This window comes from Chrysemys picta, chromosome 9 (genome assembly GCF_011386835.1).
Source record: "Chrysemys picta bellii isolate R12L10 chromosome 9, ASM1138683v2, whole genome shotgun sequence".
In the NCBI taxonomy this organism is placed as follows: Eukaryota; Metazoa; Chordata; order Testudines; family Emydidae; genus Chrysemys; species Chrysemys picta.
In genome coordinates, this window is record NC_088799.1 from 47,549,845 (window position 1) to 47,567,928 (window position 18,084).

Below are 18,084 nucleotides of genomic sequence, written 5' to 3' on the forward strand. Positions count from 1 at the left end.
AGTTCAACCGGGATTTCCTGCTTGACACTTTTGAAGGGACTGGAACTTGGAGCTGAGGGGAGGCAGGGAGAGGGGAATGGGTCACAGGCATGGCAGCTGGCGTGTTCTGCTGGAGCTGGGCCACAAAGGGCCAGTGAGCACACAGTGGGCCTAATGAGTATGAAACAGTCAGTCCAGGTGCCAATTAAAAGCCAACCACGATGTTAGGTTTTGGATCCAATCTATCTAAAGAATTTCTAAAGCACCTCCCCTGGGAGTATTTACACATTGTACATGGGTTGCAGAAAACAGCAGGCCAGCCAATTTGCCATTCTATTCTTTGGCTTAATTGTTGCCTTCTACCTTGGAGTGTGCTGTGTGACCAAGTCAGCCAGGACAGCTGTAAGAGAACTATGGAAGGCAGGTATATTAGCCCATGAATGATAAAGGCCCTTCCCTACAAGCTGAATAGAGGTTACCTCAGGTCAACTAGGGACACATGGATCCAATTAAGGGCTGCCTGCAACTTTTCAAAACCTCTGGGGGGCGACGGAGGGGGAAACAAGCTGCTCCTGGGCCAGTGGCAGCAGGAGAAAGGCTTCTCCAGGGTGAGAGGCTGCTCTCCCCCCTACGGGGGAAAACAACCAACCTGACTGCCTGTTTAGAAGGACTGGCATCCTGGGGCCAACAACAGGACAACATCCCCAACCCGCAGAGAGGGGGCAGGGAAAGGTATCCCCCTTTTATTTTGTGTTGTGAATTTGTTTCTTTTATTCAGTGGAGAAGCGCTCCTTGGGCCTGCCCTGAGGCCTGCCTTGGCAATACTAATAAATAAACCCTGAGGGGAAAGACAAACGCTGTCCAGGCGGTGCTGATTTACCCCAGTCCCCACCACCACCAGAGGGGGAAATGCTAAGTCCGAAGAGACGGAGGAGGTGCCCAGCTGCCAGGTTTGGTTCTGTTCTGATTTTTTAGGGAATGCTTTACTGAAGAGGTGGGTCCTACAGTGCGATATGAAGATGGAGAGGCTAGGACTCTTACTATATGCCTTTGATGTGGGCCCTTTAACTGGGGCCAGACTCAGAATAGCACTGAACAGCCATATGATGGCAAAGACTTTCTAACTGGTGGCCTAGGGGTGGAAGGTCAATCCTGTAGGAACCCTTCTTTGTATGGGGAAAAATGCATACAGGCTTATTGAAAGATTGTCATACAGATCAGGAATGTTGTGGTTAAATCATGAATCCTGCTCCTCCCTGGAGTAAAGGCAATGTACATGTCCCAAGAGCAGACAATGAACTGCAGGCAGGATCCCGCACCTCTTACCTTTTTCTGCATGTTCTATAATCTGACGAATGGCTTTTTTCAGGCTGTTGGCTCTCAACATTAGCTGCTCTCTAGGCCGGAATATCTGGGGACGGGCAGTGCATGATGATCCCATGGAGTGTTCACTAGAAGAATCACAAGCACTGCCAGATCCATCACCATCTTCTGTCTCCTCTGCAATGGTGGGAGGTGGGTTTGACAGAGACGAAGAGGCTTGAGATTCATCATTTAATGTCTTCAAAAGGGAGTCCAGCTTCTCCTTCAGGACAGAGCACTGCAGGTTAAAGCAGAAGGTTTGTGCACGACCATACCAGTGGAACTGGGTAGCCCCCTGCCAGTTGGATTGCTGCTGTACGCGCGCCAGCTGGGTCTCTCTGACAGCAGAGTGGTTTTCTCCCATTCCTTTCTACATTTGAAGTGTTCTTTTCCCAACATACCTTCCTGGCCATGACCTCCGACTCCTCCGAGCTTTCCGTCGCTTTCTCGTAGGCCTTCCCTACTCGAGCCACAAAATCCTTCACTGTCTCACAAAGCACCCTAGGCAAAGGAGGCAGGCAAGATAGTCATTCACAGGTTTGCTCACCATTCTCAGGGTGACTTTTCCCCCTTGATCCCCTGCAATGGGCTCTCCTGGACATACTCACTTGGCTGAGGAGATGACCACAGAGTGTTGGTCAGAAGTCAAGATTTTGGACAAATGAGCAGCCACAGAGTCTTCATAGAAGAGAATCTTCTGCACCTGGCGAGAGCCAGAAACAAGCTGTTAGATTATTGTTCCCATCGTGCACCTAGGCCCATGGCCAGGGTTCCCATATGCTGTGTTACACTTGGGCTTCCCATATTGCACTCTAAGGTGCAGGGCCATGATTTCTATTCACTCGACTTTATTTGGGTTTCCTCTGAGAGCTCTACGGTACAGATCACAGTTACTGGTCTGGCGTGACTATCTGATCAGGAAACGAACTTCTACCAGCTTGTCAATGTGGTACAGAGTTGGGGCTCAAGACTATCCACTTGGGAATAGAAAACACTGTTTTTTATGATTCTGAGAACGTTGTACAGTTTTCAGCAGCTCCTATAGCATGCCAGCTTGTATGGCAGTGTACGGAAAAGCCAATATAACTTCCAGTCCAACCTGTCTTCCTCTACAGCCCTTCACTTGCCTAATATGGAAGCGTCCCCATTTCTGCAGCAACCTATCTCCTATCATGCCTCCTTAAGAGTCTATTGCTTTCGGCAGCCCAATTCCCATCCATCTCTACAGCAGGTCACCCCTCTGATGTAGAGCCCATGCCCACTTCATTTAAATTCTCTTCTCCATAGCCCGCTCCCTTGTCTGGTTTGAGCCCATCCGCTGCTGAATCCCCTCCCAGTCTTCAGCCCTTTGCAGCTGGCTAAGTACCTCAGAATCCTCACTGAAATCTTCAGTGACTGTGGAAGTCGATGACTGACGAGGGAGTTTGGTTTCATACACCATGATGCTCCACCTATTGAAATGAAACCATTGCAACTATTACTACCAAGCTGATGGCCTTCTCGCCATGAGAAATACAAACAACCGTGGACTAAGACAGAATGAAAGGGCTCTTTATATGACCTGAATGAAAGGCTATGCACATGCGCATTCAGGATAAAAAAAAGACCGCATTCCTATAGATGCATGTGTCACATACAGAGGTGCTTAATGTCACAGCATGTCACTTTGTAAAGGGGTTTGAACTAGGGGAAGGGAAGGAGTGATACCCTCCAAACAAACATTCCTTTCCATCCCCATGTCCTTAGTATTCCCTATTCGCTACCCCCACCTTCTCTAACAGAAAAAACCTGCAGGTTTTGCTATAAGAATTTCCGTGGTGCAACTCTCAAAGGCTGCTGCAGATATATTTTTTAAGTGTCAGTTTGATCTAGAAATAAACACTAGCAGTACAGATGTCCACTTCAGCTTTCAGTTTTACTTTTTGATTCAGACATGAAATAGCTATTTCAAATCCTGAGTGAACACCTGATGGCAAAATCACAGACTGTCATGCAGCCAAGTTACACTAAGAAGATTTCTGGAGTACAGAGATTGTGGACCATGTCAATTTCACTATGCTATCGAACTCCACCACCCAACTTCTAGACATGACATAATGCTCAACACTATACTGCAGGATAGGGAAGCGGATGTACAAAATGATATAACATCCTTGCCATATCTAACTACTATGAGTTTATTGCAGCCTTAGATCTCCTCTGATCATCCATACCAAACTGTGTAGTGGTTTGGGACTAGGTTGAAACCACCAAACTCATTTTACAATCATCACTGATGCATGTGTAACTCTGGGCAGTAAGGGGAGACCTCTGCCTCTCTCCTGCCAGGTGTTACTAGTCACTTCTAGATTGCACAATATCTCCTTGGTGCGATTATTCTGCAGGGGTAATAAGCAATGTAAGAATGCTTTGCCCTGATAACTGAGTATAATGGGGAACCATTGGTGAAACTAGTCAGTAATTCAGGCAAATAAGAGTCAGGAACAGTATGACTGTCCTGGCAGGCTGATGTCTCAGAACAGAGCTTAGCACACACTCGGTGGTAGAACTTGAGTCAGAGATGTGGATGTTGTGGTTGGGCTGACACTCACCTGTCCAGCATTTTGGTACTGGCCCTCTCCAGCTTCTCCAGGATCTGTGGTAGCTGGGTGTCGTCATCACATGCAGATCCCCAGCCTAGCACCCGGGCAAGGTCATTTCCTGTACCCAGGGGAAGCACTCCCAACTGGCACTGCACCAGGAGAAAAGAAGACCAATATGGATATCCAAAAGAGAAAAGGCAAGCCCCATCCATCCAAAAATAACACTGAGAAGAACCTCACTGATTCCCAACCTAGATCAATCCCTGAGAGAAAACTAGTCATAAGATAAAGAGGACTCCAGCTAGGACTGACCACAACAAGAAAAAGCTGTGAATCGAGAGAGGAATAGATTCCAATGATACTCCTGACCTATCCACTACAAAGAAAACCTTCGCTCAATATTCTCATTTTACACCAGGTGGTGCTGTTGCCTTTCCTAACGGAATGGCACAGGGATCTCCAGGAGAAAATCTCCAGAATTAACACAGCACACAGAACACTCACTTTGGGAAAGTATTTAGCTATTCCTGGACTCTGATACCAAAGGGACTCACACCCTCTCCTAGAATTATTAGAGGGACTGGAGTAGGAGCGCTGGCCTTTTGAGAGCTAGTCCCAGCTCTCTCCCGGGAGAAATCTATGTAGGGAATGGTGTAGGAGCACAGACCGAGCGAATGCTCAGAACTACTCCAATACCTGGCTGTCACAGGAGGGAACTATGTAGAAGCCCTGACAGTGAGGGGTGTCACTGTTAGTGTACTGCCCGGCCCCATTCAGCAGAAGTTACTGCAGGAGCACCGGCTATGGGAAGCTTTTAGTTGCTTCACTCCTGGCACAACTGTATTTCTGTCTGATCAGAGTCCTCTTCACCCATGGTTGTCTATTCTTCATTCTTACACATGGACAAGCCCTGTGGGCAGGTACCTGTTTGTGAAGATTGAGGCTGTCAATTTCGGACAGAACCCATCCAACACTTCCATCCCCACCACAAACCAGAATCCGGAAAGTGTCAAATTTCTGGAATAAACGTAAACTACAGGAGGGAAGAAAAAAAAAACAGATGGGAAGAAGAATGTGCTACTAAAGAAACAGGAGTGATTAGCTATGTCAATCTGGGTTACAAACTTTGCTGGGTAGTTTTGACTAGGCTGTTTTTTCAATGAACACAAGTCACTGCTAGATTTCGGGTGAATTTGAATTCTTCATTGTAAAAAGGAAGTATAAATACAGCTATGTGCAATGTTCATATCTATTTACTGTATAGAATGGAGAATCTATACCAGGGCACTCCACTTCTTCATCAGCCTACTTTACTCTCAACGGTAGAGGAAACAAATATTTGGCAGCTAATAATCTGCTGAATTAATACCAGTCTGCAGATTTTTGGTGTTCTGCATACAGTTAGGTTATTTGTCATGGCTTGGATTGTTCTGAATTCAGTGCCTCCATATTCAGAGCCATGCCAATTAAAGAAAGACTGCAAGAATGGGGATTCAGTACATGCACGTGTTCAGGAACAGGAGATTAAACCTCACAATTCTGTCACAAAGGTACTCTGCAAATCATTGCTCTGCTGCCTTGTCTGCTTTGCAACCAGGAAAACAACTCACCACCGAGAAAAGTGTAACTTTCCCATTCATCTGAGCTAGTACACTGTTCAGAATACTAGGCCTAAAAATTAAACCTTTTTTAAAAGCTGTCTGTGGTTCTTACTGTAAAGCATCCAAGGGTATTGCCTGTACTAAATAAATTTGCTACAGCACTACAGAAAAATCATATTACTGTAAGCAATCACCACAGCATTGAGAAAAAGCTGTCATAGATGATGGCATTTTGTGGTGCACGGTTTGATTGGCGTGAGTTTGAAATTACTCAGTGAACATTATACCACACCATCATTTATTTTGTTATTGCCACTTTCTTTTTCTACAAAAAAAGCAATTTTAAAAATTTGATAAAATTATTTGATACTATATTTCATATCCCTCCCCTTTGAAAACATGTGCCTTAGTACCACAAATCCAACCATACAGGCAGAGAGAGGAAATAACTAGTACTATTTAATTTTATAACCCTCTAAAAATGATCTAATATAACTTTTCCATCAGAGTGCTTCGGTTTTCAGGTCCACTATCTTGCATCCTTCTAAGGTGAACAAAATGTCTATGGTAGCTACAACAGTCCCCAAGCTATTAGATTTTAAAATGGTCATGGTCCAGGAGTGGATGCTGCCTGATCTCGGACCCCAACTCAGTATGGTTTGAAATTCCTGCTTTTACTAAAGCCATATTGGGGGAATAGAAAAGGAAACACGTGTGATGGGCTTTTTTTCTTTAAAAAGGCATTCTCCCATGTGAACAAGGCTCGAGATGTTAGAAACAGCCCAGGAGCAATGACTTAGTGGTCAGGGTGGAGGTCAAAGTTTATTCCATGGATGTCCTTTTTATTTGCAGCTATTTCTATACAGCTCACTTTGACAGCATCCAAGTACCATCTACAATATCCTGTTTCTCATCATAGCAAATGCAACAGTAATAGTTAGATCAGGATGGCTCTTAGAAGCCTGTCTTCACATAACTTGCTTTTTGGGGCTGAAGCTTTCCATGCTTGGTCTCATCCCAGAGGGGAGCTTCTGGAATCTCAGGGAAATCCTTCAGCTGTTTTGCAGTTATTGGAGAATGGAAATTACACATTTCAACATTAAGATCTGGTTTTGGCTGATCAGTAACTCAATTAACAGCTAGGAAAAGCCCCTCCACACTCTGCATATATACAGTTCTCTCTGAGGAGTAGTATCCTTGCTAGATTTTTTTTTTGTGGGGGGGGGGGGGAAGTGTGGGGGGAAAGAGAGAGATTTTAAATCAAAGAGTCAATCATTGTTATTTCTTTGATATTTACAAGGAATCTGCTCATCCAGAGAATATTTCCCTACCCAAGATGAGGTCCTCCATTCATAAGATCAAAGACCTGTGCCGGATTCAGCAGCTGTTTGAATCTTCTTAGGAATTTTACACCCTGGTTGTCTCCACTTTTTGAGTTGACAAAGACCAGCAAGGGGCTTGTGCAGGACGGGGGGCAAGTGGCTTTCCAGAACCCTGAATGGGAAGAAGGAACACAGAAAAGGTGAAGCTGCACTAGGGGAAGGGCAAAGAAAGAAACAACCTCACACCTAGCAGTAACGTTCTCCAAGCACAGGGATGAAGAAGTTAATTCTTTCTCTGAGGTGCTGACATACGCAGAGTAAATGCCAAATGGACACAGCACTGAATCCAGCACGAACCACCTGCCACCAATCATGAGGTCAAATGTTGCAGTTCATCTAGCCAGATGCTTTAATTGTCAGCTTCCCCACCTCCCAAAATTGCATTTTGCAGTATGAACAACAACAGCTGCAGCAAACTTCGGGGGCAATAGCAAATAAACTGAATGTAATATCAAAATAAACAGCCCAAGGAACTCAATGCTGGTAAGATTATTCATTCTCATGCTTCAGCCAAAACCTCCAGTTTGGGTTTTACTTTACATTTTAGCAGAATTCAGTTCAGGGCTTTGGGGTAAAAATATCTAGTTGAGAGGCCTGTAACTGAAAGAGAGAGGGGAAGATATTAGTGGATACTTACCATCTGAATCAATGCTGTTCAGAGCAGTGGGAGGGATGACAGATACTTTACAGAGGCCAAGGGGGCACTTAGTTGGCAACAAGTCTTTACAGGTTGTGTGTACCTGAAATAATAAAACTGTATTCAGCCAGATCCTTCTAGGTCCTGTTCCACAATGCAGAAACCCAGCCCACTTTGAAAACAGGACTTGAACAGCCAGGAAGTGGGGGGGCATCCAAAGAAATGGGAATCAACAGTATGAAGTGACCAAAAATATTTTAAAGAAAGCGGTCTAAAGGCTTGTCTACTTGAGGATTTAGGCAACTTAACTACAAGTGTGAAGTTAATGTACATAAATTGAAGTGCATGAAAACCATATGGACACTCATTCAGAAGTAAAGTTGCCTTAATTCATAAGCTACATTAAACACAGGTTTAAAGCATTTTCACTTATGCACATTAACTTCACACCTTTAGTTAATTGTCTTAATTTTCACGAGTAGACAAACCCAAGGGTATGTCTACCCTGCAGCTGAGAGCAAAACTCATGCTAGCAGGGCTTGAGCTTGTGTGCTAAAATTAGCACTGCGTCTGTTGCAGCTTGGGCATTCAAGCACACTGATCCCTTGGGTTTAAGCTCTTTTGGCTAGTCCAAGTCTCTGCAGGAGCGCAATGTCCACAGTGCTATTTTTAGCATGCCAGCTCAAGCTCTGCTAATGAGAGTCTGTCTACCTGGGCTAGGCAGATCGCTCCTAGCTGCAGTATAGATACATCCCATGCAGCAAACTGGGTTCACAGTTCATTCATCTCTTCTGTTAGCTTTCCTCAGCCCTTCCTGTTTATACACGCTGCCTTTCCTTTCGAGATGGGCACTTGGCACTCAGAGCACATGATAACAAGGTTGGGACCCACAGGGCCAAGTTAATCCCTGGTATAACTTCACCCACCTCAGTGGGAACAGCTGGGTGCTCAACATTTTTGGAAATCAGGCCACTCAGTTAGGTGCCTAAATCTCATTTCAGGCACCCAGTTTTCAACATTTTGGCCCAAGTGGGGACACAGAAAGTAGGAATAAAATGAAAAGTTGGGAAAGAAAAAGGAGCAGTGGAAGAGGGAACACAGAGAATGGAAAAGCAGAGAGAAGGGAGGCAGTAGGGTAAATACACAGTGTGGGTGCAACTGACATGGTGTGGGGTAAGATAAGAAAGAAAGGATGGTGATAAAGTGCCCTGCATAGGTAAACAGAAATTAGGCTAGTGACCTTTTTGCTCCTTTCTGATGTATGGAGAAGGCCTGGCATAAGGGTTATTTTGTTTTTAATTTCTGTTGTTGTTTATTTTTAACATGAGAAATTCATGTACTGCTTTTTCCCCTTAATACCTCTATAGCCAACTGGAAAACTAGCAGGATTTATGATGTCATAGATATTAAGCAAGTGAAACCTGTTGAATTGGGAGGGGAAATGTTTTTTATTGAAGTGGTTTAAAACTCCCTGCTTTGTTGTTTGTTTCTGTTAATACCTACTCAGCTCTAAACAGTGGTTTGTTAAAGATTCATCATCTCCATCCACTGCAGCTAAGGGCCAAGGACACACCCTATACACTTTAGATTCTTTCATCAAAGACCTCTGGTAAAAGGACGATGGATAGACATGACAATCCAGGTATTTCTAAGGGAACACACAGGCAGAAAAAAAAAATCCAGAGTATTTTTGGTGTGAAAAAGCTTTTCAGGCCTTATATATTCACATCCCAGTGAAGCAACTAGGCACAAGCTTTACTTCTTACCCTTTGCAGGCCACCTATGACATAAAGAAGAACATGGATACATTTGAATGAGAACTTGGCCTCAACTGTCGCTTCACACAAACAGCAGTAACAGAGCACACAGCCATGTGTACACCGAGCATTGAGGAGCTGACACTATCACAGAGGTACACCACATTCACTCAGCTTACCATGGCTTTGCACCAGAGACAGCGCCAGTCTTGTAAGCGCAGAACGCTGCCACATGTTTTATCGCACACCATGCATTTGGCACTCACGGGGAGGTTTCCTTCCAGCCACTGGTGTGGCATTGAAATCTGCAAACCAAGCACAGAGGGACCACTGTGAGATTCCAGACTACAACTCTAAGAATATAAGACATGGTGTAGCAATGAGACACACACAGATGTGATGCTTAAGGCCAGCAAGGGCAATCTCTAGGAAACACCTATTTATCGATCTTAAGTACTTACACGGAACTGAGGCACAGATAGGCTAAGTGACTTGCCCAAGGTCACAAAGGAAGTCTGTGGCGGAGCAGGAACTTGAATCCAGGTCTCCTAAGTCCTAGGCTAGTGCCCTAACCACTGGACCATCCTTCCTTTCCCAAGACTGAGACATAGGGAACCACACCCTTAACTACTCAACCTCAAAGCACCATGTTCTGATGGTCCATAACTCTACAGTTATGTCTCTGGCCATCATGGAATCCTATCAATATAACACATGAGTAATAACGGAAGGCTCTTTCATAAAGAACATCACTTTCTGACACCAAGTGGCTTTACATACCATTTGCATTTAAAGACAAAGTCGATTATTTCCACAGGACAGTTAATTGTACAGAGTATTTGCCAGCCAGTATTTTTTTTTTATAGCCTCGGGCCATGCAGTTCCGTCTAATTTTTCCACATCAGGACTTGGGGAAAGAAGGCTTCAATTGCTTCTAGTCATTCCACCCTGATCTCTCAAAAGCAGCATGTGTAGAGGGACAAATGCAAAGTAGACTCCACAGTTCCAGCTATTCCAACCCAGAGGGGACATGGTCTAGGCCAATACATACCCCATCTTCATCTTCAATGATATCCTTCCCAATAGAGGCCAGTGTCGTCCATTTGCAGTTGTTGGTTGCCCGGACAGCACACCGTTTGTGAGCTTTAAACTTGCATACTAAAGAGGAAGAAAAATAAATTAATCCTGCCACTGAACACATACAGTATGAGCATAAAGGCTGACTGAGCAGTGAAACACAGAGCTTCAAATGTCTGCTCCGAAAGAGAGCACCCTCTGCCTCGTTAGCAATGGCAAAACTATCAGAGCTTAATGCACTGAGTTGGTTAAAAACCTCTATTTTGCTCTAACTGCTAACTCTTGCTCCTCATTTTCACCACTGGATTGTACAAGGGTTAATTATCCCGTTGTTAAATATGACATGATATGTACAGTAAAATATGCCTGCACCCCTTTATACATCATGGGTGTAACCTTCTCCTGCTAGAAGTATGAGCCGCAAGAAGCTGTGAATGTCTCCTATGCCAAAGTTGAGCAAGATTAACCTCCTGAGATTCAAACACTTATATGCACTTGCTGCTGTGAATAATAAAAAATACACTTGCAATTTGATTCTTCAAAAACGGATACTTTCACACTTCGGATTTGGAAAATTCTAATATTCTATAGTAATGATCTTGGCAGATCAAAAATAAGTGCTTCACCACACCACTGCTAGATCCAACAACATAAGAACAAGCATTAAAACTACACACACTGTCATCTTCCTACAGCCCTCTAAGGACCAGATCCTGCATTCATTATGCACCCAGCAAATTCCCCAGGAAGCCAACAGGAATCTGAGAGCAAAAGGAATGTAGGATCAAGCCCATAAGAGTTCCATTCTTACATACTCTGTAGCTTTCTGAGTGTTTGGTATCACTTTTCTTCTGGCCCATTCTGTAGACAGTGAACAACAGATCCACTGTTTTAAATGATCTTTGGAATACACTAGTGAGTCACCATGGCAATATGCCCTGAGTGAGAGACAATAAAGTGCTTTTACCTTCACATGAGAGTCCATGCGACGTGACCCCAGATAATGCCTCCCGGCACACGTTGCAGTACGTTGGCCGAGCATGTGAGCAGGCGTACCAGTTATGCATCCCTGAGAAATGGTCCATACTGTACTGCGTAGACTTAAAATAAATACAGTACAGTAAACCCTAAGGTGGAAGTTGAGAGTTTTCCTAAGAGAGAAACTCAAACATAACAGACAGAAAAGGCAAAAATAGCACCACCTTTCCTGGGGGGGTAGGGAGAGGGCAGGCTTTGTGCAGTTAACACACTAGGCAGACTAAGCACATAGAAGGACAAGGAGTTCGGTTGCTACAGACCAAGCACCTGGATACACTGCAGTTGCAAGAGGCTGAATCCTGAGCAGGTGTGATAAGTCAGGGCAATGGTGGTAGGCTGACACCAAGCATTTGAAGACAAGGGGTGCGAGGTATGTGTTCTGTACCTACCTATCCTGTGGTAAGTGTTCTAACACTCACCAAGAGGGGAGTGTACAGAGTACAAAAGTCACTGTAAGAGGGAGTTGTGCATGGCAGCAGTTTGGAGGTTTCGTATATAAGATCTGATCCAATGCCCACTGAAGTCAATGAAAGGACTCCCATTAATGGGCACTGGGTCAAGCCCGTAAACAGATGTTATGTGGGAGGAACAGCACAAAACGCAGCTGGTAAATAAGAGAGTTCTTCTATTACCTCAAAGTGCTCACGGTTCTGTATAGTCTTCAGTGCTGCAATCCAATCTTCCATCTCTTTTCTGTTATCTGCACAGAGGATGAGTTTCCGACACGGGGTGATAACCTGACAGGACAGAGAAAATCACTACGGTGAGTCCCAGGGCTGCCAGGAAGAACAGAGAGCAGGGAACATGGAATAAGAACAACCTTTATCACATGAAATTAAACTGCTTCTGAGGACAGCCTCAGCAATCAGCTGTATATCTCTGAGCAAAGAGCAATGACACTTTAATGGTATTGCTTGCCTCTGAGGCCAATGCTCTCTTTCCGTAGGGTTTACAGAGCTGAAGAGTTTTTTGTTCCTACTCTGACTTCTGAACTCATTAATAACTAGAGTTTGAGAAAAGCACTGGAGAGTCATCCAAAGAACAGCACAATACAGAAATCAATCATACAACAGCAATGTCAACATATTAACTGCATGGATATTGCATGAGGTTTTTAAAAAAATAAACATTTGATGGAATTTTTCATATTAATTTGAACAATATTAAACCAATTTCTATTTTATTTTGTTTACATGGCAACATGCCAACTTCTACCAGTTAACATTCCTATGCAAAATATGTGGTACACTGGAGTTAAGGCTGTAACTCTCAATTACTTAAAAACCTCAAAACCAGGATATGATCCTATCCTACAACAATGCACACTTTCATCACGAGTGACTGTGAAAGTTGCAAAGCAACCTGGCTGTCTGACTCTTATTGATAAACTGTTCCAGGCCCTCCACTCCATGTGCTTTCTCTCCTGCTGCTTCCTCCATCATGGCCACCTGCTCTGCGGCCACATGGAGTTTATAAACTTGTCATGGAGTCACCAGGCCAAAGCTCTGGAACTACTTCATATGAAGCCAGTCAGGACTCTGGTGTAGCATGCCTCCTCTCTCTTGAGCATTCTGTCACCAGGGCAAGAAGCTTACATAGCTTCAACCTTCCTGGATCTGACCTCAGAACATTCAGCATCCCCTTCCACACCGTGTGCCTCCTGCAGCGAGTCCGCTCAGGCAGGACTCCTGGGGAAGCCAGAGGGCCCTGCACCCCAACTCCACAGTCAGCAATGACTCTCAGCCAGAATGTAGAACAGAAGGGTTTATTAGTTGACAGCAGGGCCGGCTCTGGCTTCCCCAGGAGTCCTGCCTGAGGAGGGCACCGGGGGGAGGGCGGCCAGAGCGCCGGGGGGGAGGGCGGCGAGCCCAGCCGTGGCCCCGCTCTCCCCGGAGGCCGGAGCACCGCACCGCCCCCCTCCAGGTGCCGCCCCAAGCACAAGCTTGGTGGGCTGGTGCCTGGAGCCGGCCCTGGTTGACAGGAACACAGCGTAGAACACAGCTTGCTAGCACAGAAATCAGTGACTTTCAGCCAAGTCCATCTTGGGGAGTCCCAGGCCAGATGCCCTGGACTTCCCCTCTTTCAGTTCCCCAAGCAGATTGCCCAGCTACCAGCAATCCGACCTCCGACACCCCCACCCCCTTGCTCCTCCTCCTGGTCTTTGTCTCCTTCCCAGGGAAAAGAGTCACCTGTCACCTGGTTGCATCCCCCTCCTGGGTCTCAGGTTACGAAGGGCACCTGCCATAGCATACAGACAGACAGCAGAAGCAGCCTCACCTGCCCTAGAGGGTCTGAGCCAAAGTCACACATCCTTATTCCCACCACCTAGGCATTGGTGTAGCACACAGGGAAACTGAGACACACACAGTATTCATGCAAAACAGTAAAACTCACATAGGCTCAACAGTAAGACTCGCATAGCTCACATACAACATAACAAGGGGAAATCCCCACTTTGTCACAAAACTCTGCAATGCTCATAATGTATGCAGAAACTGTTCTTAATAATCATTCTGACAACAGCACTCCCAAATGTAAATTCTTGCTAAAAACAACAGATTATACATTAATCACCCCATTTTGGAGTTGGGACAAGTGAAAATAAGTTTAAAAATTAGGAAAATATTCCATAATTGAGATCATCGTATTGTTTAAACTTCTTATCTCCAGAAAGCCTGATTTGATTTACCTCAAACTTTCCATAAAAATTCTAAGATTACACCTGACAGAATGGTTTTGTTTGGGTTAAGATAAGGTATGTGTGCATGTCAAAAGCAGGCTGATAATTGTGGGATACTCTCAACTTTAACATTGCTCCGTAACAAACCTAAAAAACTGTAATTCAATATAGCCCTAAAATCTGCCCTAGAGACTTTTAACAATAGAATCTGTGTCTAAAGCAGCATGGACGAGAAAGAAGATTTAGCTGGAAAAGTTCAGTGAATCTAGCACATTTGCTGCTGCTTTATCCAGGTTTAATTGTAAAATCTTCTAGACAAAGTCATAGTCTGAAAAACGTAATATACCTCTACCCCGATATAACGCGACCCGATATAACACGAATTCAGATATAATGCGGTAAAGCAGTGCTCCGGGAGGGCTGGGGGGCGCACTCCGGCGGATCAAAGCAAGTTCGATATAACGCGGTTTCACCTATAACGCGGTACGATTTTTTGGCTCCCAAGGACAGCGTTATATCGGGGTAGAGGTGTACTGTAGATCCCTGCAAATGAATAAAATCATTACTGGGGGAAGAAATAGCAGTCACATTTAAGCATGGACCATCTGTATAGAGAATGTGAAATCTTAGATTTAATTTCCGCAAGAACTCTCTCGTTGAGAGAGTGGAATAGTTAACAAGACCTGGTCCAGAAGAAACCCTTAAGGGGGCTCAGGCCAGGGCTGGTGATTTCAATAAAGATTGACCAAGAGTGGCTCAATTTTTTCAAACGTGCATATAAAAAACGTTAATGTTTTTGGTGCTGTGAAATTAAACAATTAAATAACATGGAACCTGTTATACAACTAGATATAATTGAGAACCAGGGTTAATTTGCCTGTAAGGAGAACTCCAGACATGTTTTCAAATGGGGCAAAAGGATTTCCTCCCAAAATTAAGCAGATTAAGAGCTAGAGGAAACACAAATATTTCTCCTCCCATATTAAAGCAATCGGCTCTGCCCTTTAGATTTAGCTGATTTCTTTCCTCCCACTCTCTCTCTCTTTAATTCTTGGCATTTCCCCCCTCTCCACTCTACTTGTTTCACTCTTCTCCCTTTTTCTTCATGACCCATTTCCTATTTTGGTGGAATATAAATCTCTCTCTAATCAATATTAATGGGAAAATAGATCTTTCCTAAATATTTCTGATTCAAGATAGGAAGTGAGTGGAATATGGAGGCTATTTCTTCCATTATGGCTCATGAGATGAATTAAAAAACAATAAACATGCCTGTCAACCTATCAGTTTTCTACAGCCAAATTCCAGTTTAAAATTAAACTTCCTCTTTATGCCATACATTAATTATCGCAATAGTAGATCAAACACTGGAAAATGCATATGTAACTGTTGGCAAACGAATATTCACCTAGAAACATTATTTTATTTTCAAGCTCTTCAGAAAATACACCCCTTTTTTAGAGTGCAGCATACACCTAGCCCTACCCAGACTTTGCCCAAACAAAAGTGGCATCAGTAACTAACAAGGTACAGTTGGGCCACATTTAATTCAAACCAAATGGGGCAGAATGCACCTTTAAAATAAGCAGAGGCCTCTTGCGGTAGGGACACAGCATGCAATACTCCATCTTAAACCCAGGGCACTACACTGCAGCGGGGAGCATGGCAGCGTGGCTACTGTGGCTTGGGCTGCAGTTCAGACTCTCAAGCCAAGGGGGTCAGATGGGCTGAGAACCCAAGCTGCAGCCTGAGCTGCAAGGTCCACACTGCTAGCAGGAGTCTCTCTACCTGGGCTGGGAGGCTTGCTCCCAGCTGCAGTATAGACAGACCCCAAATGGCCTGACCTGCACAGCAGGTAAGTAATAAGCAGACTCAAGCATCATACCTATTCACACATTTTTAAAGACAAATCCTTCCATGGCTCCTTGTTTTCTTTCAATTGCCCGTCGGTTAAGGATGACCCTAGAATGGAAAGCCAATGGAGCCTTCCTTCTTGGCCTCAACTGGAGCCATTCTCCACAGTGAACCCTGCCATGGGTAGGTAACAGTCAAGAGAAATTCTTCAAACCTTTTTGAGAGCGTCTCCTCACAGCGCTGTGGTGCACTTCGGCTAGCCAAGCCTGACTGACAGCAACCACACTTCAAAACAACATTCAAGTTACACGGTGATTTGACTAACTGCTGGGGGAGTTGTAACTTGAGTTGTTGCATCCTCACTGCATTACTAGCTGAAGTTACAGCCCACCTACCCAGTGGCAGATTAGCCACTAGGCCGACGGAGCCCATGCCCAGGGGCCCCAGCCAATGGGGGCCCCCCAGAAAAACAGGCGCTCCCATGTCCCAACCCACTTGGCACTCCTGCCTGGGAGCAGGGTCGGGGCACAGGGTTTCCCCCCGCTCCCCAGCAGGAGCACCAGGTTGACAGGGCAGGGCAGGGCAGGGCAGGGCAAGGCAAGGCAAGGAGTGCCAGTGGGGATGGCCGCAGGGGGGGACTGCAGGTAGAAGGGATAGGGAGGGCCCCCACTTGCTCTGGCCCATGGCCCCACAAACCCAAAATCTGCCTCTGCACCTACCTCCTCCCCCTCCATTCCTTACAGGCTAGTTAGCTTGAGAATAAAACACCACTTCCATCGAGCTAGACCAGTGGTTCTCAAACTTTTGTACTGGTGACCCCTTTCACATAGCAAGCCTCTGAGTGTGACCCCCCTTATAAACTAAAACCATATTTTTATATATTTAACACTATTATAAATGCTGGAGGGAAAGCGGGGCTTGGGGTGGAGGCTGACAGCTCGCGACCCCCCCATGTAATAACCTCATGACCCCCTGAGGGGTCCTGACCCCCAGTTTGAGAACCCCTGAGCAGACAGTTTTGGATGTGGATGGTAGTCAAGTTAGAGGTAACAAATGAGTTACAACTTGAACTAACTGTGCTGTGAAGACACACCCTAAGGGCATGGCTAGACTTGCAAATGTAGAGCTCTGGGAGTTAAACCAGCCTTTGGAGATGGCAGCAGGGAAAATGCTGCCCTGTGTTTACACTGTCAGCTGCAAATGCACTGGCATGGCCACATTAGCAGCTCTTGCAATGCCACAAAAAGCAGTGCACTGTGGTAGCTATCCCAGCGTGCAAATGCAAGTGGCTGCAACGTGCTTTTCAAATGGGGGGAGGTGGGGTGGAGAGTGACAGGGAGTGTGTTGTGTGTGAGGGGAGAGAGAGTGGGTTTTTGGGGTGCTGAGAGCGTGTCAGCATGCTGTCTTGTAAGTTCAGACAGCAGCAGACTCCCTTCCCCCTTCCTCTCTCTCTCACACTCACAACAAGCAGCATTCCACAGTAATGGTTGCTTTGTCCCGGAGCAGATAAGCATGCCGGCTGTCAAAAACGGAGTTTTGAAAGGACATATCCGCATTCCTGCAGCCGATTCCAAAACAATGACAAGAGTGGCCACTTGACTTCAGTGGATTATGGGACGTTTCTGCAGGTCAACCACAGTGCAGTAAGGCAACACCTCGTTCACACTGACACTCGGGCATTTTAGCCGGGGCGCAGCAAGCTTTGCTTCTCCTGGGGGTGAATTACCAGGAGCGCTCCAGCTGCAGAGTCCAGGCACTCTACATGCCTTGCCAGTGTGGACACATCGGGAGTTAGAGCGCCCAGGGCTGCTTTAACGCACTCTAACTTGCAAGTGTAGTCAAGCCCTAAGACTACAGAAATACTGGACGTCACTTCCAGACTGCTGTTAGAAGCAATGTGGAGTTTATAAAAGATCACACATATAAAATATGCAATGCTGAGCATGGACACAAGAGTAGCTGAGCGGGTACTCTCCACCACAGCTGCAGATGATACAGACATCCTAAAATGTCCCTCTCTCAATTTGCAACTGCCAGATTTCAGGGCCGGGACCTTATTTCCTGTTTATTCTGTAAAACACCCTGCACACTTCTGGGGCCACTGTAAAAGTAATAAAATATTGACTCTACATACA

At 45.3% G+C, this 18,084-nt stretch overlaps 1 protein-coding gene across 13 annotated transcripts in view; it reads right to left on the reverse strand.

Annotated features, from left to right (window-relative positions):
- DGKD (diacylglycerol kinase delta) overlaps positions 1–18,084 on the reverse strand; it is a 98,186-nt gene that overhangs the window by 24,710 nt on the left and 55,392 nt on the right. For 8 of the 13 annotated variants that reach the window (XR_010590139.1, XM_065556114.1, XM_065556118.1 and 5 more), the window contains 12 exons: positions 12,048–12,152; positions 11,345–11,504; positions 10,352–10,458; positions 9,480–9,605; positions 7,544–7,646; positions 6,856–7,018; positions 4,848–4,956; positions 3,933–4,072; positions 2,708–2,792; positions 1,950–2,044; positions 1,743–1,842; positions 1,306–1,579 (listed from right to left, as the gene is read on the reverse strand). Coding sequence is in view for 12 of the 13 variants with exons in the window: in XM_065556114.1 (XP_065412186.1) it covers positions 1,306–1,579; positions 1,743–1,842; positions 1,950–2,044; positions 2,708–2,792; positions 3,933–4,072; positions 4,848–4,956; positions 6,856–7,018; positions 7,544–7,646; positions 9,480–9,605; positions 10,352–10,458; positions 11,345–11,504; positions 12,048–12,152 (1,567 nt within the window). In the remaining variant the exon portion in view is untranslated. The remainder of the gene's footprint in view (positions 1–1,305; positions 1,580–1,742; positions 1,843–1,949; positions 2,045–2,707; positions 2,793–3,932; positions 4,073–4,847; positions 4,957–6,855; positions 7,019–7,543; positions 7,647–9,479; positions 9,606–10,351; positions 10,459–11,344; positions 11,505–12,047; positions 12,153–18,084) is intronic. The other 5 variants (XM_065556117.1, XM_065556113.1, XM_065556122.1 and 2 more) reach the window with 1 other exon arrangement.